This window comes from Lagenorhynchus albirostris, chromosome 2, assembly GCF_949774975.1.
Source record: "Lagenorhynchus albirostris chromosome 2, mLagAlb1.1, whole genome shotgun sequence".
Taxonomy (NCBI): domain Eukaryota; kingdom Metazoa; phylum Chordata; class Mammalia; order Artiodactyla; family Delphinidae; genus Lagenorhynchus; species Lagenorhynchus albirostris.
This window is the reverse complement of record NC_083096.1, coordinates 80,507,113-80,526,552: the sequence shown is the minus strand read 5'-3', so window position 1 is coordinate 80,526,552 and position 19,440 is coordinate 80,507,113. Positions and strand designations below refer to the sequence as shown.

General features: G+C 40.5%; 1 protein-coding gene across 43 annotated transcripts in view; it reads left to right on the top strand.

Moving 5' to 3' along the window:
• PDE4DIP (phosphodiesterase 4D interacting protein) overlaps positions 1 to 19,440 on the top strand; it is a 223,359-nt gene that overhangs the window by 160,931 nt on the left and 42,988 nt on the right. For 40 of the 43 annotated variants that reach the window (XR_009538790.1, XR_009538791.1, XM_060139176.1 and 37 more), the window contains 3 exons: positions 8,902 to 8,990; positions 14,461 to 14,693; positions 17,334 to 17,769. Coding sequence is in view for 41 of the 43 variants with exons in the window: in XM_060139176.1 (XP_059995159.1) it covers positions 8,902 to 8,990; positions 14,461 to 14,693; positions 17,334 to 17,769 (758 nt within the window). In the remaining 2 variants the exon portion in view is untranslated. Of the gene's footprint in view, positions 1 to 8,901; positions 8,991 to 9,260; positions 11,122 to 14,460; positions 14,694 to 15,867; positions 16,057 to 17,333; positions 17,770 to 19,440 lie in introns of those variants that run through there. The other 3 variants (XM_060139197.1, XM_060139198.1, XM_060139199.1) reach the window with 3 other exon arrangements.

Here is a 19,440-nt window from a genome sequence, read left to right as displayed (position 1 = left end):
TGGAATTAATTTCCTAGATTAGAAGCTCAGGTTTCAGTTTTTAAACATGGAATTTGGTGAATAGGGATTGAGGCTCTTCAGCCCCAGAAATGTGACCGAGTACCCTTTCTAAACGAGGTGGAGCACAATGGTTTTTCTTTCTTCCCTCCATTTTTCATATGACACTTTTATTTCTTTTACATTCATGTGTTGACATGGCTTGCTTACCTTATAAATTCTGTCCAAGTTTCTGTAACCTTAGCCATGCCTGTAACAGAGCATCTGTCACTCTAAAATGGACAGGGAAGAAAATATTCTACTGGAGAAACACCATGGAATCCTCTGATTAAGAATTGATAGTTTGTAAAAGATTGGTAGCCGTAAGCTTTCCTCTTAATGAAAAGCTTTTCAGTTTTAATAGGCTTTGGGTGGTACAGGGGTCCTTTAAGAAAGGAGATTGGAAGTATAAGCAGAATCATCCATTTTTTTTTAGTCTTCCAATGTTTAGTGACCCTTTCCTGCACAAAGCTCTGTAACATTGTAGAAGTAGAGAGGAGGGTAATCGAGCTGTAGAAATATCACCCCACCAAAGGCTAGCCTGTCATATGATTACAAGGCATTTAAGAAATGCCTTTCCTTATTTTTACTAATAGACCAATGACACTTTCTAAGTTTCCTATTAAGATTCAACCACGGGTGATATTTGGGTTCTAATGGCTCATAGTGATTACAGTAATTTATGTAAACTACTACTTCTGTCATTCTCCAACGAGAATAGGAATTTCCCTTGTTATCTTGAACAGTTGCTAAGTGTTAGAAATATTAAGGTAGTGGGGTGAATAATGAGAAACTCAGCTTCCTACTGGACAATGAACAAAATACGTAGATTGGGGGAGAAAGTGAGTGAATTGTAGTCCTGATTTGGATCTTGAAAAGATAGAGTAACTTGTGCTATAGCTACTTACCTTTGATATTGGTCCTCGGGAAACATTTTAGAAAATTAGGTGATTTAGTGGCACAAGAGAAATTAAAAGTGTGGTCTTGATAATGTAGATGTGACTAAAATCTGGTACTGACTTTCTGGTCTGCATAGCTGGAATGGGGCTTGCAAACAGTGCTAACTGGAGAGAGCTTGCTGGTCTAACAATTTTGTGTGGTAACTTGGCATCTTATTAGAGAACATGATTCTAATGAATTTTGTTCTGTATCCCACAGATAGATGATGCTTTGGCCACATCATTCATATAATCATATTTAGCATGCTATAATATGATTCCATTCTCTCTTCAGGGGCACAGACATTTTCTCTTACTGAATTATTCTACTTTTGCCAAGCATTTTTCAACCTTACAATAATTTTAGATAAAGCATTGTGTGCTTATAGAACCTTGTGCTTGAATAAAAAGCGTGAAAGAAAATGAAATGAAATTCTCACTCAGGCTATGCTTAATTGGAAGCATAGAACTTAAATTGAAAAAAATGCATATTGATGGATTTGGTCTTTCTCACATTTCCTTTTTGGTTGTAATGGTTGTAAGAGGTCAGGGTAGTTGAAGTCTATAGTTTTTAGAGCTAGAGAGTTGAAAAGGACCTCCAAAAAGATTTATTTAATGAGTGAAATGGAGTCCTTTTGACAGATATTTCCCCTAAACTCTTTTCTATTACAGGTTTAAACTATATCATTGAAGTCTGGTGATGGTTAGTGCCTAGTATAAATCGACATTTTTCTGGTGTTCTCTTTTTAGCTATTTAGCCAAGTTATAACTTTTTCTGAAAAGGCCTGATGGGACTATTTTAACATTGTCAACCTCTTACTTTGATGGGGTGTACGTCTATCCTTATCCCCCCTGACCCAACCCTCTCCCACACCCACCTCTCTTCATTCAGTTGTGGATGGTAGCAACATTTTTGGTTCCTCCTTCATATTTTTAAAAGATTTGTCTTGGTCATTATGTATAGTGAGAGATCTGTTAAAGATCAAGAAAATCTTGCCCTGGATAGGATATTAGATCCAAGCCGCGAGTTTCCTTAGGAGGTTCTTTCGTTTATTCTACTTGCACAGATTATACATAAATGGCAGATATATATATAAAAGACCTATCAGTTTTATGCTTACTTAGGCTTCTAATTCAGTGTCTGGTTGAGAGGTTTGGTTCATAGCTTCAAAACAGTTCAAGAAAGTTGATTTCAGTTCTCTCTGCTTCAGTCTTCTCGTTGGATCTAGAGTCTTCTGATTAGGGAAAGAAGGAATAGATCAGATTACACCCCAAATTGCTCCTTTCATTGAGGAATAAAGGTTGACTGACCTACCTAAAGTCACTTCCCTTTGGACTGTAAGCCCTAGAGGAAACTATAATTTAATACCTTTGCTTTCCTTGAGCTAGTATTGGAAAACTCTAGTTCCTGTTGTTAGGATAAAGTTACTGTTTTCTGGTTTCTTGGTCTTTTTATTTGAAGAAGTCAGAGTCTTCATGTCCCTGAAAAACTCAAGTTGCCTCTTCAACTAGGGTCTCAGTAGTAATTCTAGAGGCCTGCAGGCAGTGTGCAGGGATATATGACAAACTTCCTAGGGAGTCGGGAAGGAATACAGTGACCCACACACTTTTAAAGTCCATTTTCCATCCTGCCTTACAGAAATGGCGCTAGAGGTGGGATAAATGAAGTTAGCTTTTTTTTTCAGATACTAACATCCTCTGAGATACAATCATATAGAGTATTTTCTCATTTCTCTTTGGGGTAGAGCTCAGAGAGCTTTTCTTCTCCCTTTGGTAGTATAGAACCATTTGTACTGTAGAAAGAATAGCTGGGAATATGGAGCCACATATAAGGCAACCCAATTAAAAAACAGAAGGAATGGGTCAGTGGGACAGTACATCAGAGTGATTTCTGTGGGGTAATAGTTTCTGCATCTTAATGCTTTTTGGACTATGGATTTAAGCCACCCTCCCACTAGACTTTTGGAGCAATAACTTTTTTAAGCCTTTTTTATTATGATTGAAAGACTACCATGTTGCTTTTAAGTAGTTTGAGTATTGACAGAAGGTAAGTTCTCAACTTCTTTCTATGTAATCACTGAGCCAGGATGAATTTCCCAAAGAAATTTCCCAAATAAAGCAAATTTATAATTTGCTTCCAGCAAAGGATGGGAAGTGGAAGGGACACAAAACTGTAGAGCTGACAATACTAATTTTATCATATTTCAAATAAGAATAATTAAACTTATAAAGTGACATACTAATTCTTTTTGCATTACTTTCCCTTTTTGTTGTTTAAAGTCAAATTCCAGAAATAAAAATCTGTATCATACTGTTTTCTTCTTGCTAAAGCTGGAAGGATAAAATAGAAAGTTCATCAACATCAGAAAATATTTGATCTAAAGTAATATGAAGAGTAGGGTTGTTAATTAAGTACATGAACCAAATGGACTTCCTTGTTCCCTTTGAGAACTCATGATTGTCTAGGAAATGCATGTAGGTTTGTTTTTGGTATATTACATGAGTATACAGTGCTTCCTTTTGCAATTATCAAAATCACTGCTCTGAAATACCAACCTGTCTCTCAATCTGTGAACTTTAGAGGCATGTATATATACAAGTATGTTTTATAAACCATGAATTTCTGTCTGTTTCCATGAAGTACTATCAGTTTGATAATAAAAGCAGGTTTACTTTTACCACTTAAAGTTTTGGCCTTAGGGCTGTTGAGAAAAATTAGAGTGATTCATAACAATTTAAATGAAGAAGGAAGTGATGTGTTAAATAATCCAGTAACGTGGTGGTGCTAGATTATTTCTAGGACTATTTCCCCACCAAAACAAGCTGTAAATAATTCATTTCTTCATGGCACTGTGTTGTGTTAAATTGTGTTAACATTTGTGCTGAAATGGAGCGTGTACTTTTTTATATATAAGTGTTAGAATTTCAGCTATAGTTGAGACACAGAAAATTGTCACTGATCCAATAAAATTATCAAAGGCCAAACAGTAACTATTTGGTTTCATTCTTAAAAGATTTATGAGAAAAGTAGAGAAAGCTCATATCTTTTTTTTTTTCTTATAGGAGAATCAGTCTATTGATTATTGTACTAAAATTCCAAGTCAAATAAGGCTCAGGAAATTTAACTAAAGGATGAGGAAGAAACCTGAATTTTTCTACTCTCAAGGAAGTGAGACTAAAGAAACAGCGTTGTGCTTCCCCCAGAAATGTGAAATGGACTACTTTACCTTCAAAAAACATTTCTTGCTCTCCTTGCTGAAGGAGAGTAGTAGAAAGTGGGATGAAAATTTGAGGAGTCCATTGTTTTGGTGGGTGGTGCTGTCCCTGTGTATATTCCTGGAAAGGCCTGTTTCTTGTGTTCTTTGAGGAAAAAAGAGATCATAAGCAGGAAGAATTCCTTGACATTACAGACTTTTAAGTCACTGAAAACAGTTGCCTTCTGAATTGTAAGCTTGTAAGCTGGAAGGGTACCTAAGAGATATTGCAATTTAAAGACAAAGATATACCATGAAGGGGCTTGACTGCAGACAACAGATTTCTAGCTACTTCAGTTCCAATATCAGAATCTGTCTAGTTTAAGAATTTTATTTCTTGGCAGAAGCTTATGGAAGATTATATGAAATCTTAAAGTTTTCTTATGGTCCAGAAGGGAATGGATGCAGGTAATACTGCAGTTTGATAGGAGACCTTTTTTCTTGGATCCTCTCATGTAGCATCATAATATTTAAGTCATCAATAGTTGGTTCATGATGTGAACAGGTGAGAGTTCTTGTAATGAGCACATGGCAGAGTGCCTAGGAGTGAAAGTGAGGTGAGCCCAGAGGACATAAGAGCCTGGCACTGAGGGAAAAACAGCCGGGCGCTCGTCACTGCAAACTTGTTCGTGCTGTAAAGTTTAGCTCTTTGAATCCTCTTTCAAAATTAGTCAAATAGGACTCCTATGTTCTGAGTAACTTTATGGGAAAATATTACTCCTTTTCTGTTGGTTGCATATAAATGGCTTAAAAAGGAAACAATAATGATGGTAGAGTAGAATTTGGAGAATATGGTCTTGTTGCAGCCCCGTTGGGACTCATTACTGAGAATTAAAATAACACTTCATGACTTTCCCTCAAGGCTTATTTGTGCATGATGGAGTTTTAAGGCAGTTATTATTTAATGATGATGAATCCTATTTGTAAAACCTATTCAAAAGAGTTCATCTTAATCTACTGATAGATCTGTGTTTTTTCAACTATCCTGCAAAGTAGGGAGAACATAAGAGTGTTACTTCAAACCTCCTGTTGGGGAAACATATTCAGCAGTGAAGAAGTACAGATAGACTCAGTTAAGATCATCCAGTAAAAACATTAGGTATAGAATTTTCTTCTGCTGAGTACTTTTAGATTCTACGGTCTTTTTCTACCCTCAACTTTTCAGCCCATAGACCAGTTTACCAACAATAATTTAAAACAATAATAATAATGCAATATACTGAGTACACAGTATATGCCAACCACTATTCTAAGCCCTTCAAAAGCACCAAACCCTTGAAAGTTGACAGGTGTATGGAGTGGATATTACTATTAACCCTAATTAATAAGTGATGGAACTGAGTTACAGAAAGGTGCTGATTTGTCTAAAGTCACGTATCTAATGATGGGAGCAAAAATCTAACCTAGACAATCTGGCTCCAGAGTCCATGTTCTCAATAATTATGCCATCCTCAATTTAGAAAGCACAGAAGTATGAATTTTTGCCTCAATGATGAAAAAAAAAGACCTTGTTTTTACATACCACTTAAATTTTTGCCCAAGGATTTTATAGTATTATAGAAGTTTATTTCTATACACTTTATAGAGTCAGGTAGTTGGTAGAAAATAATTTTCTAAATCTTAAGAAAGGGAAGTTTTGGTACCATCTCCATTATGTGTAGTTCAGAGCCTAGAAACTTGGAAGAACCACAACTTGAGAAACTACCATCAAAGCCTCAAATAAAAGGTTTTAATAAAATTTCCAGTCTAACATGTAAAACTTAATCCTGGAGATAAAACCTGGAGAAGCAAGTTAAATTTGAATAAACAGATTCTTAGCTTTCAGAAATTCTAAAGGTGGCAGACCATTTTATTTATTTATCAAACATAAGCACTCCATCAATATATAGTACCTTTAAATTAGAAATTTAAAGTACTATTCCAACTTAGTTCTGAAGACAGTGTTTTGTTGCTTTGTGAAAGCATAGAAAAGGGTATCCTCCACAAAAGAGAAGTCCTTTACTGTCATTTAAAAAAAAAACAGAAATGGTAAAAACAAAGAGGAACGGCTTATATAAACTTATAGATAGGACCTTGTGTGGGATAACTTATTCCAATGTTTTCTATAATTTTTTTTTAACTTTACCCCTCAAACAAACACACACAAAAAAGGCTTTAGCATTTTAATTCAGATTGGTAAAGGGCTGAGCAACCCTTAAAGCTGCCCTGAAGGAAGTATGGCAGACTAAGCTAGATGAAAAAATGAATGAGGAAAACAAAACCCCTAGTAGTAGAATGTCAGGATGAAACGGGCATTTTTGCTTTGTCTCCACTTAACTCCTGATGAAGTCAGAATCATGGTATCCTGCCCCAGAGTGAATTAAAGAGAGAACATTATGTAGAGATGGAGATGTGGCATCAGAAAGGTTGACAAAGGTAAGTGGAGGGTAGAAAGGGTTAGACAAAAGCCTTCAAGGCCAGGGACAATCACTCTTTCTAATCCCCACTTACCCTACTTCTGGAACCTAGTACAGGAATCATCATGGGATGTGGGCCCAGAGTGGTATGGGGGTGAGGATCCTGACCTCATAGAGCTGAACCTTCTTCAACCACAGGATCATTCTCTAGTCCAACACTCAGAAGGGAAACAATGTGAAAAGTGTGTTTTCTTAATCTATCACTGAGTGGGACAATTCATTTTCTTTGCAGGGAGAGAAAACTGTGCTGATCTCTATTGCTGTACAGGGAAAGATTTTCCAAAATGAGCGTAATATGATAGGGATGTCCTCAAGTGAATTAGCATCCTGGGTTCAGTGAGTTTCCAAAACAGCCACAGCTTAGGAAGTGTGTTCATTCACCTCTACACAACCAGTGTTCTGAATAAGATGGTTCTAGGGCTGGTTTGAAAAAGTAAGTATTGGAAATCGCTACTATACGCAGCCTGCCAAGGATCTCTAAAGATGCTGAATGGTAAAGGTGCCTCCTTGTGAGTAGGGCTTTATTGAATAGGGTACTGCCTTAGTCCAAAGTTAACACAACATTCACAGTAAAGACCAGGGACTAAGTCAAAAGATTAAGCTGTTAGGACTTTAATGAGATTGGCCTGGGCCATTGCAAATCCCTGGTATAAACTTGCAGATGCCAAGAGATGGAACGTAAGTGTGAACTGGCCCTGTTCACCTTACCTGTTGAGGGTAGTGAATGCTCATTATTCATGCAGAGCCTTTCATTCACAGACGTCTGAGCTCAAGAGCAGGTTCTTTGCTCTTGGAGGAAGAGACAAAGATCTGATTTGTCACCAGAGGGAACAGTGAGTTGCCTCTGCCTGAAAGCCCAGAGACATGCCATCTCCGCACAGCTCTTACCCAGAAGTAGCTACGTAACCTAGGTCAAGCCACCTAATCTCTTTGAGGCTCAGGTTTCCCAGCGGTCATAAGAGGAGTTTTAACAGGTTGGTTGCCGAGGCCAGGGTCAGAACTAGATCTCAAAATTCTCTAACTTGGGCAGATTCTGTAAGACCCGGGGAGTGTCACGGTAGATTTTCTTTGGTTTCCAAATGAATTAACCACTATAAATTCCTACACTTTCAGAAGAAATCAGTAATGTGGGCCACAGGTGTCAATCTAAAATTTGATGAATGGCCTTATTTTAACAGATGTGGAGAAGAAGAAATGCCCTAGATTTGTGCTGTCTGATATGGTAGCCACCAGCCATGTGTGGGTATTTGAATTAAATTAATTTAAATTAAATTAAAAAATCAGTTCCTCAGTCATGCTAGCCACATTTCAAGTCCTCAGTAGTCACATGTGACTACTGCCTACTGAATTCAACAGCAGAGACATGAAATCACAGAAAGTTCTATTGGTCAGCACTGCCCTAGACCTTTACCTGGACCATAAACTGCAACTACTTGTTCCTTAGTGCAGGGCATAGATGTTTGCACCCCAGGGTGACTGTGTTCACCTTTGGGGAATGGAAGAACGGATTAAATTCCATTTGGACAAAGCAGTGCAGGAAACCCTTCAGGCACAGGATGTTGGCATTGGACAAGAGTTTGAGGGAGGTGGGAGGAGGGGAGGTTAGAGGAAGGGGTTAGGAAACAGCTGAACTGTTCTCTGCCACGGGGCTGGACTAGACCTGAGCTTCTGTAGGACACAGGACCCTTAGAGGAGGGTTCCTCAGCGAGATTATCACCCCACTCATGACTGATCCCAGCAATGGAAAAGTGTGAGAGGAGCCGGGCTGCCCTAATCCCAAGGAAATCAGGAACCCTCTCAGCACTCGATGGTGGGAAAAAGTTGTCACGTTGGGCCCATGTCACAACAGGGAAAGTTATTACATAGACAGTCAGTGGCTGGAGGAGAATAATTCTGGCTTTCTGGAAATAAGTGAGGGGGGTAACCACTCTATCTAACAGTCTGCTTCTTAAGTACAGGTCTGTGCAGTCAAGCCAGCTTATGTTTTGAGGTTTAAGCTTGAGTGTTAGCAAGAAGGTATCAGTGATATGGTGAAGAAGCTTTTCTACAGAGTTGGTACCTCGGTGCTGCTTTGCGTGTCAGCCCTGCTGGCTAGGGGGCCATCCATGTGGGGAAGGGAAGAAATCAGAGGCGGATGGCAAAAAGAGTGTAATTTTAGCTGCTGTCTGGAAGGCACGTGTGAAGGGAGTCACCTTTGTCTTCTGGACCTACTTCTAGGTGCAGCTGCAGGGGACGACACAGAGGATGCGAGCACAGAGTTCACCGACAGTATCGAGGAGGAGGCTGCACACAATAGCCACCAGCAAGTAAGTCCAAGTCAGGTACTGGGGCCCCAGGGTGCAGAGCTCGTAGCCCTTTGCGGACTGGTGGTCTCCTGCAGCCCTTGTGGGCCTGGAGTGAGAAGCTATCTTTTGAGATAAACCACTTCCCAGTCTTCTTCCTGCCCTCCCAGCCACCTTGCCAACCCCTATCCTCACTCCATTTTTCTTTCCAATCCACCCTTTTTACTCCTTGTATCTTGTGTTCCTGCTCCCTGCCTCCTCCTACCCTCCTTTGCTCCTATGTACCGTCTATAGCTGTAGCTTCAGAAGAATTTTTACTTACAACAAGACCTGAACACTTACACTCTTGGGCTTTTGTAACTGAAACACATCACAGAAGACAGGGAGTCATCGAAGGGCTGCTTGGGGAGGTGGCAGGCCTAGGACCTGCTTCAGGAGAGTGTTTTCTGAGGAACTCCAAGAGGAACGGAATGCTTCCAAAGCAGGGATCATTCTCAGTGAAGTCTCACTATATAAAAGAGAACCTCGTTGGGCAACCTGACAATCTACCCAGGTTGTGACACGTCAATGACCAGCAGATGACACTTCAAGAGCAAGCCCCTGTCAAACCTCAGAACTTGGTACCCAAGGCTAAAACATTGTTCCCACCAACCAGCACTGGAAGGTGTAACCAGCATTTTCTCAAGCTCAAGAGCAGAATGTCCTAGACCTCAGAGATTAAGTCACCAATAGTGATCCCATAGCACCCACTGGAACTCCTATGTGTCTTCACCTTGCCCAGTGACATTTAGCAATCACATGTCCTGGAAGGACCAGGCCTGCGACTCTCTGAGGTTTTTTTTGTTTGTTTTGTTTTGTTTTGCCATACGCAGGCCTCTCACTGTTGTGGCCTCTCCCGTTGCGGAGCACAGGCTCCGGACGCACAGGCTCAGCAGCCATGGCTCACGGGCCCAGCCGCTCCGCGGCATGTCGGATCTTCCTGGACCGGGGCACGAACCCATGTCCCCTGCATCAGCAGGCGGACTCTCAACGACTGCGCCACCGAGGAAGCCCGACTCTCTGAGTTTTTAAGGGGAAAGTGGATCATTGGTATCTGTCCTTCTGCAGAAGCAGCTGGCTGGGCTTTTCCAGTGATAGGCTCCTTGGAGCTATTAGGGAAACTATAGGGGACATGAGGCTTTCTGGGTCTGCCTCTTCATCTCCTGCATAAGAAAAAGAGGCGACGTCTAATAAACCAACAGAAAGACCCAAGTGAGCAGTCCCCAAATCTCACAGGATTTGGCACAGTCTTTGACTCTTGAGGACACAAGCAATTGTCTGGAATACCTCACATCCTCAGCACAGTTTCTTTACCTTCTACCAAGATTCCCTTTTTGCTGCTCTAGACACACCTGACCCTAACTTCTCCCTTGAGTTCCTGCATGAACTCCACTTCTCCTTTTGCTTGGACAGCTTATTCTGAGTCCTCCTAACCGGTGCTTGTAACTTTAATTATGTACACCACTGCCCCTCTGGACAGATCCCTTACCTCTCACTCCCTGATTTCACTGAGGATCTTGGGTGAGAGAGAAGGATCTGCAGGATGAGAAAATATCCACTCTAACACAGAGCTAGATTGAGATGTCAGCAGGTCACTGATGGTTATTGCTACTCTGGGTCAGGGTTAACTTCAGAATAAGTGAACAGGAGACACGGATATGGAGAGAGCCAGATTCCGACTGATGTGGTCCAAACTATGCCTGATAGCACGAGTTCTTCACTCTGCTTCTCAGTTATAGGGAAACTGGTTTGTAAAGTCACTTCTTCCTCAACCTTCTTTTCTATAGCCAAGCATGGAGAAAATGATCAGACAACATTTTGAGGTCAGTCCAAGCCTGGAATAAACCTTTACATTGGGGCATTTGTACTTCCCTTGCAATGTCTTCCCTATCACCTGGCATAGGAGATACTTAATAAGTTAGACAAGTATTTACCTGTTGGATGAAAAATATCTTGGGTAAGCACTGTTTTTCTCTGTATCCCCTTTCCTTGAAAAATCAATCTTCAGTTTTGGGGAAAGAGGTGTGTGAAATCATTGTAAACTTACTTCAACTTTTCTGAGGTTTGTTTGTGTGACTCTCCTGCTACCAATTAAATAAAGCTTGTTTTGTCATAACTGTTTTGTGTCCAGATTCTCAAAAATGTGTTTGCTTGTTTCCCGGGAACTGGTCCCTTAAGATTGAGCTCTGAGCTTCTCCTAGTTGTGTCCTTGGGAGGTAGACCTTATCCTCAACACCAAGCTCCCTTCCCACTTCAAGCATACGCACACTTCCCCTAACAAACACATCCAACTTTGCCTCTTAAGACAAGAACCACCTTTTGGCCAAAGCAGATTGCTTCATCTTTAATTTTGGACTCACCCTCCTCAGGAAGTGCCAGGCCTGGCCGTGATGGTAATTGTCCTCAGATAACCTCTCACACAATTCCATTCCCAATCAAATGTAAGATCTGTAACAAATACCTAGGAAGTTAGTTCCTGTGAAAGAAACTAGAGTAATCAATCATTGCCTTTCTTCGTTCGAATTTTTGCAATGGAGAAAAGTTAATCAACAAGCAAAACCGCAAAGGAGCGTCAGTGATGAACTTGAAAAAAGATCATTTTTAATACCCTAATGCTGTCTGAGAAATGAATTACACCGTGGGAGGTATGAAGGAATAGGGCTAAAACAAAACCACTCTATTCAAATAAGAGATCAGATCTGCACATTGATCTCCATGGGGCAAATGAAAAACCAGCACACATGAAAGTTGAATTATACCATGGAAGCAATAGAATAGATGAATTAGGAAATGTGAAGAATAACAACAGCAACAACCACCTATAAGAGACGTAATTAACAATAGAACTAAAGGATTCATACTACCAGCACATACACTGGAAGCCCTGGGGTTTTACTTCAGGAAAAACAATAGAAATACTAGCTTTCCATAGATGTTAAAGAAAAAAATAAAAAGGTTAGATCCTGAGTCACTTTTCATGCATTTACATTTAAATTTTACAGACAAGGCAGCTAAAGTAAACTCCCTTGGACATGGAAATATGAAAAGGCAAATTAGCCTGGGAACAAATCAGACCTCTATTTTCTCATTTAAAAGTAAGAAATCAGACCAGATGAACCTTAAGGTCCCTTCTGGTATTAACATTCCATGGGTCTTATTTTTTCTTTTTAAAGAAAGTAGGTATATTTAAATCAATAGAAGATAACATACATCTAGAAGGCACTTTAAAAATAGATGGTATCATTAAAGTTAGACATTTTTAAGCAGAAGGAACCCTGAAGGTTTAGAAAAGAATAAATGTGTCCATATTCAAAGCTGATGACATTGTTTACTTAGTTGCAAAGAGTTTATTTAGAAAGGTAATGTCACATAATTTAAATGAAGGGTGAGGTCATAAACTTTCAAAAGTGGTTTTATCCAGTCCCCCTTCCTTTATTTTGACCCAAGTGCTTCGTGGCACATGTGGGGATGGCCACCAGTCCAACTAAGCCTGTCAGTAGAACCATAGAAACACATTCCCAGGAGCCTCTCAGTCTCAGGCTTACAACCCCAGGTGGGATTTGATGCCTAGGAAATGAGCACCTGTGTGAGGCATCTCTTTCTTCTTTGACGTGGGTGCGTATCTCTCACATCTCTTTACAATCTCAACTGCTATGCTACTAAATGCTTTTACACATCCGTGCCATATGAATCAACCCCAGGACATACCTGAAACCTAGACTTTATCATGCTGTTACGAGGTCCAAGGCAACAGTCAATGGCTTTGTGCCAAGCCAAGCAGCTGTTGATCACTGATCCATTTAAGCTCCTCTGAGCCCTGTTCTGTCCAATATATCAATATTTCTGACCTAACTGAAGCAATAAAGCACATAATTAATTCTACAAATCATCCCTAGTCAAGTGGCCGCTACATGATTTATGGAGATGCACATAAATATTTTGATGACTTTGATGATTGTGAAATGATTCTGTATAGCCGGAATGAATTTGTGACAGGAACAAGTCATTATATTTATAGAGATAAAAGAAAACAATATGACCCAGAAATAGCTGTGGGGAGAGTTGGAAAATTGGGAGGTCAAATTTGACCTGAAGTTAAGTAAAACCCAAAAATGCTGCCACTGAAAGGAAAAATAAGCCAATATGACATTGGGATATAAGATTAATATTCAACAGACAGGCAAGTAATTCACATACTAAAATGATTAGTCATACACTAAGTAGATTATCATACTCATGTTTTGGTTTCTACACTTTTAAAAGCATGGGAAAAGCTGGAGAGGAGCCCAAGACGAACAATAAAATTTTAAAGTTAAAAAATTAATTTAAAAAATTATTTATTTTTATTTTTGGCTGCATTGAGTCTTCGTTGCTGTGCGCGGGCTTCTTATTGCGGTGGCTTCTCTTGTTGCAGAGTGTGGGCTCTAGGTGTGCGGGCTTCAGTAGTTGTGGCACGTGGGCTCAGTAGTTGTGGCACGTGGGCTCAGTAGTTGTGGCTCGCGGGCTCTAGAGCGCAGGCTCAGTAGTTCTGGCACATGGGCTCAGCTGCTCCGTGACATGTGGGATCTTCCCAGACCAGGGCTTGAACCCATGTCCCCTGCATTGGCAGGCAGATTCTTAACCACTGCGCCACCAGGGAGGCCCTAAAATATTATCTGAGGAAAAACTATACAATCTGCTCTAGTTGAATATTAAGGAGTAACTTCAAGAGTATCCTCAAAAAACAAAGGTGATGGGAAATTGCTTCTGCTTGTTTTCTTCTCACGTGCTTAGATTTGTAGAGAGAGTTTGGCTGGCAACATCAGCATAGGGTGATAACCAACAAGGGAAATTGGTTGCTAGGCAGGTGGCCTCTCTTTAACTTCTCAGCAATTGTAGAGTGTGATTCTCCTGTTGCCAGTGAAATTAAGGTTGCTTTGTCTTAACTGTAGCTCCGCCTATACCCTAATTCTCTGACTCTGACTCCTGATTCCTGAGTGCCCAGATCCTTCCTCGTAATCATCCTTTTTGGAGTCTGAGTTACAGCCTCAGGCTTTGAGCTTTGGTATCTTAGCCATGATCTTTGCAGTCAAGGACTCAAGTGTTGAGCTGATGAAGCTTCCTGACTGTGAGAAGACTCCTGGAGAACTCTGTCCCCTCAGAAAGAGAAGGATCACAGCATCCACACTCTCCAGTCCTGTTTAAACCTCATTTGTTTGCTTTTGTTTTAAGTTTGTTGTGTGCTTGTGTTTTTTTCCTCACCCACCTCTGCCCATGGCAACAATTCTCCCTGCTTGTGTGGTATGTCCTCTCACCCAAACCAGTCTCCAGGGCCCTTATGGCTGAGGAGTCCTAGAGGGGGAGCTCCTTTTAGGTCTGCCTGTTTTGGTCCCCTAGAAGGCTGCCTTTGTGATCTGATGTTCCTCGTAGATCCTCTTCAATGCACTAACTTCTTTAAACCGTGATTTTCTTTCAGCTCATCAAGGTAGCTTTGGAGAAAAGCCTGGCAGCTGTGGAGACCCAGAACGTATCTCTTGCCCCTCCGTCCACGACAGGAGAGGACAGTGACAGGGGTCTTCAGGAGGAGATGCTCCACCTGAGGGCTGAGATTCATCAGCTCTTAGAGGAGAAGAGGAAAGCTGAGGGGGAACTGAAGGAGCTAAAGGCTCAAATCGAGGAAGCAGGATTCTCCTCTGTGGCCCACATCAGGTAGGATGTGCACCAGAGAAGGGGAGCCTGCTGACAGAGAGGCTACCATAGCCAAGGGACACACCTTGCTGCTGCCAAGGCATTTGTGCTGCCGTGGGGCTTTTTGATCCACATCCCGTGCTCCGTGCATTAATTGTTCTACAGATTCTTAGAAAAGTTAATAATATTGGATAATGGGGATTATCAATAATTACCATTCAAACTATTCAAATAAATCTGGTCTTAATTCAGTATAATAATGTCCATTATTAGCTTACATATATGACTGTCATGAGTGGAAATCTCCTAGTTGTATGACTCGTATTGCTCTTTTGAATTGACTGTGACATGTGAGGAATCTTCTGCTACCCAAGATGCTTCACTGCTATATGCAGAACCAGAATAGTCCATGAGGAGAAGGATTTATACAGAGGCCCTTCCACCTCCACTCAGCTCTCTCTCAGTAGCACAAATCCTTAAATCACAGAATAGCAATTTTAATAATCTCTGCTGTTTTATTTACTTTGCAAAAGTGGTAAGTAGCTTATTCATTGGCTAGATTGACCACTCTGTCTTTAATGGCTTTTTTTTCAAAAGATGCTTGGGGAACATGCTGATAACATAGGGCTAATCCACTTATTCATTCATCCCTGAGGGTCATAATCATAATGGCCTGCTGTTTAGAACACAGCTGTGCAGATGTACAACTTCTAACTCATGCCCTATTGTTTCCCTACCTATTATGTGCCACTTAAATGTCCCTGAATCATAGAATGATATTAGTACAGAAGAGGATCTTGACATCCAGCATAATGTCTTATTTCATAGTTGAGGAAACTCTGGCCTAAAAAGTTCTGGTAACTTGCTCAAGGTTGCATAATAGTCCGTGGCTAGACCCCTGGCTCCCAATTATTAAATTATAAACCTTTTTCTTCTATACTGTATACTTTGTCAAACAATTTTTGAAATAGTCTTGTGATCATCCTTAATGTTGGTTCTTTTACTCTGAATTATCATGATATTTCTTTTCTTAAATTCTACTTAAGTTAAAGCTTAAGTTTGACTTAAACTTTGTTATGTGTCAACTTTGTTGTGCTATCATGGGTGAGAACAATACATCTCTTTTGATCCTATAGTTGAATATACAATCCAACCAAATGTAGCACCTTCATGAATTATTTTCCTTTTTCCTCAGAGTTACTAGCCTAAAACTGATTGAACTCTTCCTCCAACCTGAAGCACCACTGATACTGTAGAAGATAGAATCTATGTAATTCGTAGTCCCTCTTTTGAGATTTTGTTGAACATTGCTGTTGTTAGTTTGTATTGTGAACACAGCAAATATAAAGTTATGACATAATATTAAATATTCTTCTTTATACCACACGTGTGCCCCTTTCTTTCCCTTTTACACATCAGTTTTGGTAAAATACCTGTCCCACTTTTCTCCATTGAAACTCTCGTAGATGATCTCTCTGATTCCTGTGTCCTAAGGCATTTTCATCCTTGATTGAAAGCTAGACAAGCTGTGCTCTATTCCAAAACTTCAGGATCTGAGAAACCCAGTCTAGGGGCATAGCCAACTGCTGGTCCTTCAGGCTATGAATTATTACTTCCTTTGCCTCTTCTGGTCAGCAGTTCTCAATTTAGCGTGCTTAAGAATCACCTGTGGAACTTAAGTAAAATGTCGATGTGTAGGCCGTAGCTCTAAAGCTTTTTAAACAGGCACCTCCTAGGATTCTGCTGTCAGTATTCCTCAGGTCTGCAGCTAGTATGAGCAGGATTAAATGACTTCTCTGTTGCAGACGCCGAGCCAGCCATACCACGTATGTAATTTCATGTAAGCATCCAGTAACTCCACTAGGTCAGTGTTAGAGGTTAAGTGAACTGCCTTTTTAAGTAAATTGCCTTTTTAAAGCCATATTTTTTATTGCTTCCACCCAATCCTAGTGAAATATTCGGTGGGAGGAAAGGCTGCGTCTAGAATGTCTTGGTGAAAATTAGTTATTTAGTCCATTTTATTTCCTCAACAAATTGAATATTTTATGCGCAGCTGGTGCTGTGGAGGTTCTGGAGGTACAGGGTGAATGGGACACGCAGAATCCCTGTTCTTATGAAGATGATCTCCTATCACAGGAGCCAGATGTAAAGCAAATAATTAACATAAGTACATTTGATGATAGTTGTGATTAGTGTTATTTATTTCTTCTGTGTTCCTAGGTCCAAATTTCTCATCCAGTAGTTGAAAAGTGACTGATGATAATTAATAGAACTGTAGAATCCATAATAATAAATTTGTCCCAATGTCCTTTTTACTTTTTTCTTAACAGTGTAGTTACCCTTGTTTATTCCGGAGGCCACTGAAAATTAGAACATGAGGCTGCAAGCATGAGTAAAGACAACTAGACTGGGTGTCTTGAGTCCTAGATTTTTAGTGATGATGCTGCCACCAAGTAGCTATGGGAGTGCGGGTAATCTCTTGCTCTTTCTGAGTCTTGGTTTCCTCGTGTATAAAATAAGGGAGTTGTTGTAGGTCTCTGAGGTCTCTTCATGCTCTGGGGTGTCTCTGAGTCTCTGATGGCCTGAGGTGTGGGTAAACGGGGCTATTAGGAACCGAGGCCAAGACCAGACCTGGCCCCTGATTATGTATGTTTCCTGTAGGAACACCATGCTGAGCCTTTGCCTTGAGAATGCAGAGCTGAAAGAGCAGATGGGAGAAGCAATGTCTGATGGATGGGAGATTGAGGAAGACAAGGAGAAGGGCGAGGTGATGGTGGAGACTGTGGTTGCCAAAGGGGGTCCGAATGAGAATAGCCTTCAGGCTGAATTCAGAAAGCTCCAGGGAAAACTGAAGAATGCCCACAATATCATCAACCTCCTCAAAGAACAGCTGGTGCTGAGCACCAGAGAAGGGAATAGTAAACTTAATCCTGAGCTCCTTGGGCACCTGGCCAGGGAGATCGACAGAATGAACACAGAGCTGGTTCGCTCTTCTGGAAAGCACCAATGCCAAGAAGAGGAGGGTGTGACCATGAGGCCTTGCCCCAGACCCCAGAGCCTTGACCTTGGGACTGCCTTCACAGCGGATACCCACCAAGTAAGTGTGGGATTAGATGGAATGCAAGACCTTTGGAGAAGGGTTGGAAATGTCAGTTTCTACCTTAAGCAGTTCTGCCCTGTGGGTCAGGAGGTACCAAGGGAAGGGCACCTTTGCACCACAAGTAGTGGTGATAATATTCCTCACACATCAACCTTTAGAAAGGTTTTTTACAACATTATCTTATAAATATTACATGAATAATTAATTTTCCATAAATATTTGAGTGCCTAATTTTCCAGATAAGAGACTAGACATTGGAAGCAGGCAATAAGGCTTTGTCTCTGTCCTTCAGGTATTCAGTATGGTGGGAAAAGATGGCACAAAACCAGATCATTTCAATAGGATGCAATATAGGGATACATGGGGTTTTAAGGCAGCCAGACAAGTGGTGTGTAATGACATCTCTTCCTTATCACTGCCATTTTCATCACAGCTCATCACAGGTGTCTGTCCCTGAGCCTCAGAAGGAGTTATCGGGATCCTCTAAAGGGAGGCAGCTGAGCTGAGGATTAAGTAAAATGGAGACTACAGAGGATTCTTTTTTTTTTTAAATTGGGGTATAGTTGTTTTACAATGTTGTGTTAGTTTCTACTGTACAGCAAAATGAAGTAGAGTTCCCTGTGCTATACAGCAGGTTCTCATTAGCTATCTATTTTATACATATTAGTGTATATATGTCAATCCCAGTCTTCCAGTTCATCCCACCACCCTCCCCCTTTCCCCCATTGGTGTCCATACGTTTGTTCCCTACATCTATGTCTCTATTTCTGCCTTGCAGACTGGTTCATCTGTACCATTTTTCTAGATTCCACATGTATGTGTTAATATATGATATTTATTTTTCTGACTTACTTCATTCTGTATGACATTCTCTAGGTCCATCCACGTCTCTACAAATGACCCAATTTCATTCCTTTTTATGGCTGAGTAATATTCCATTGTATATATTTACCACATCTTTATCCATTCATCTGTCGATGGACACTTAGGTTGCTTCCATGTCCTGGCTATTGTAAATAGAGCTGCAGTGAACATTGTGGTACATGACTCTTTTTGAATTATGGTTTTCTCTGGGTATATGCCCTGTAGTGGGATTGCTGGGTCATATGGTAGTTCTATTTGTAGTTTTTTACGGAACCTCCATACTGTTCTCCATAGTGGCTGTATCAATTTACATTCCCACCAGCAGTGCAAGAGTGTTCCCTTTTCTCCACACCCTCTCCAGCATTTATTGTTTGTAGATTTTCTGATGATGCCCATTCTAACGGGTATGAGGTGATACCTCATTGTACTTTTGATTTGCATTTCTCTAATAATTAGTGATGTTGAGCACCTTTTCATGGGCCTCTTGGCCATCTGTATGTCTTCTTTGAAGAAATGTCTATTTAGGTCTTCTGCCCATTTTTGGATTGGGTTGTTAGTTTTTTGGTATTGAGCTGCATGAGCTGTGTATATATTCGGAGATTAATCCTTTGTCCACTGATTCGTTTGCAAATATTTTCTCCCATTCTGACGGTTTTTTGTCTTGTTTATGGTTTCCTTTGCTGTGCAAAAGCTTTTAGGTTTCATTAGGTCCCATTTGTTTATTTTTTTTATTTCCATTACTCTAGGAGGTGCATCAAAAAAGATATTGCTGTGATGTATGTCAAAGAGTGTTCTTCCTATGTT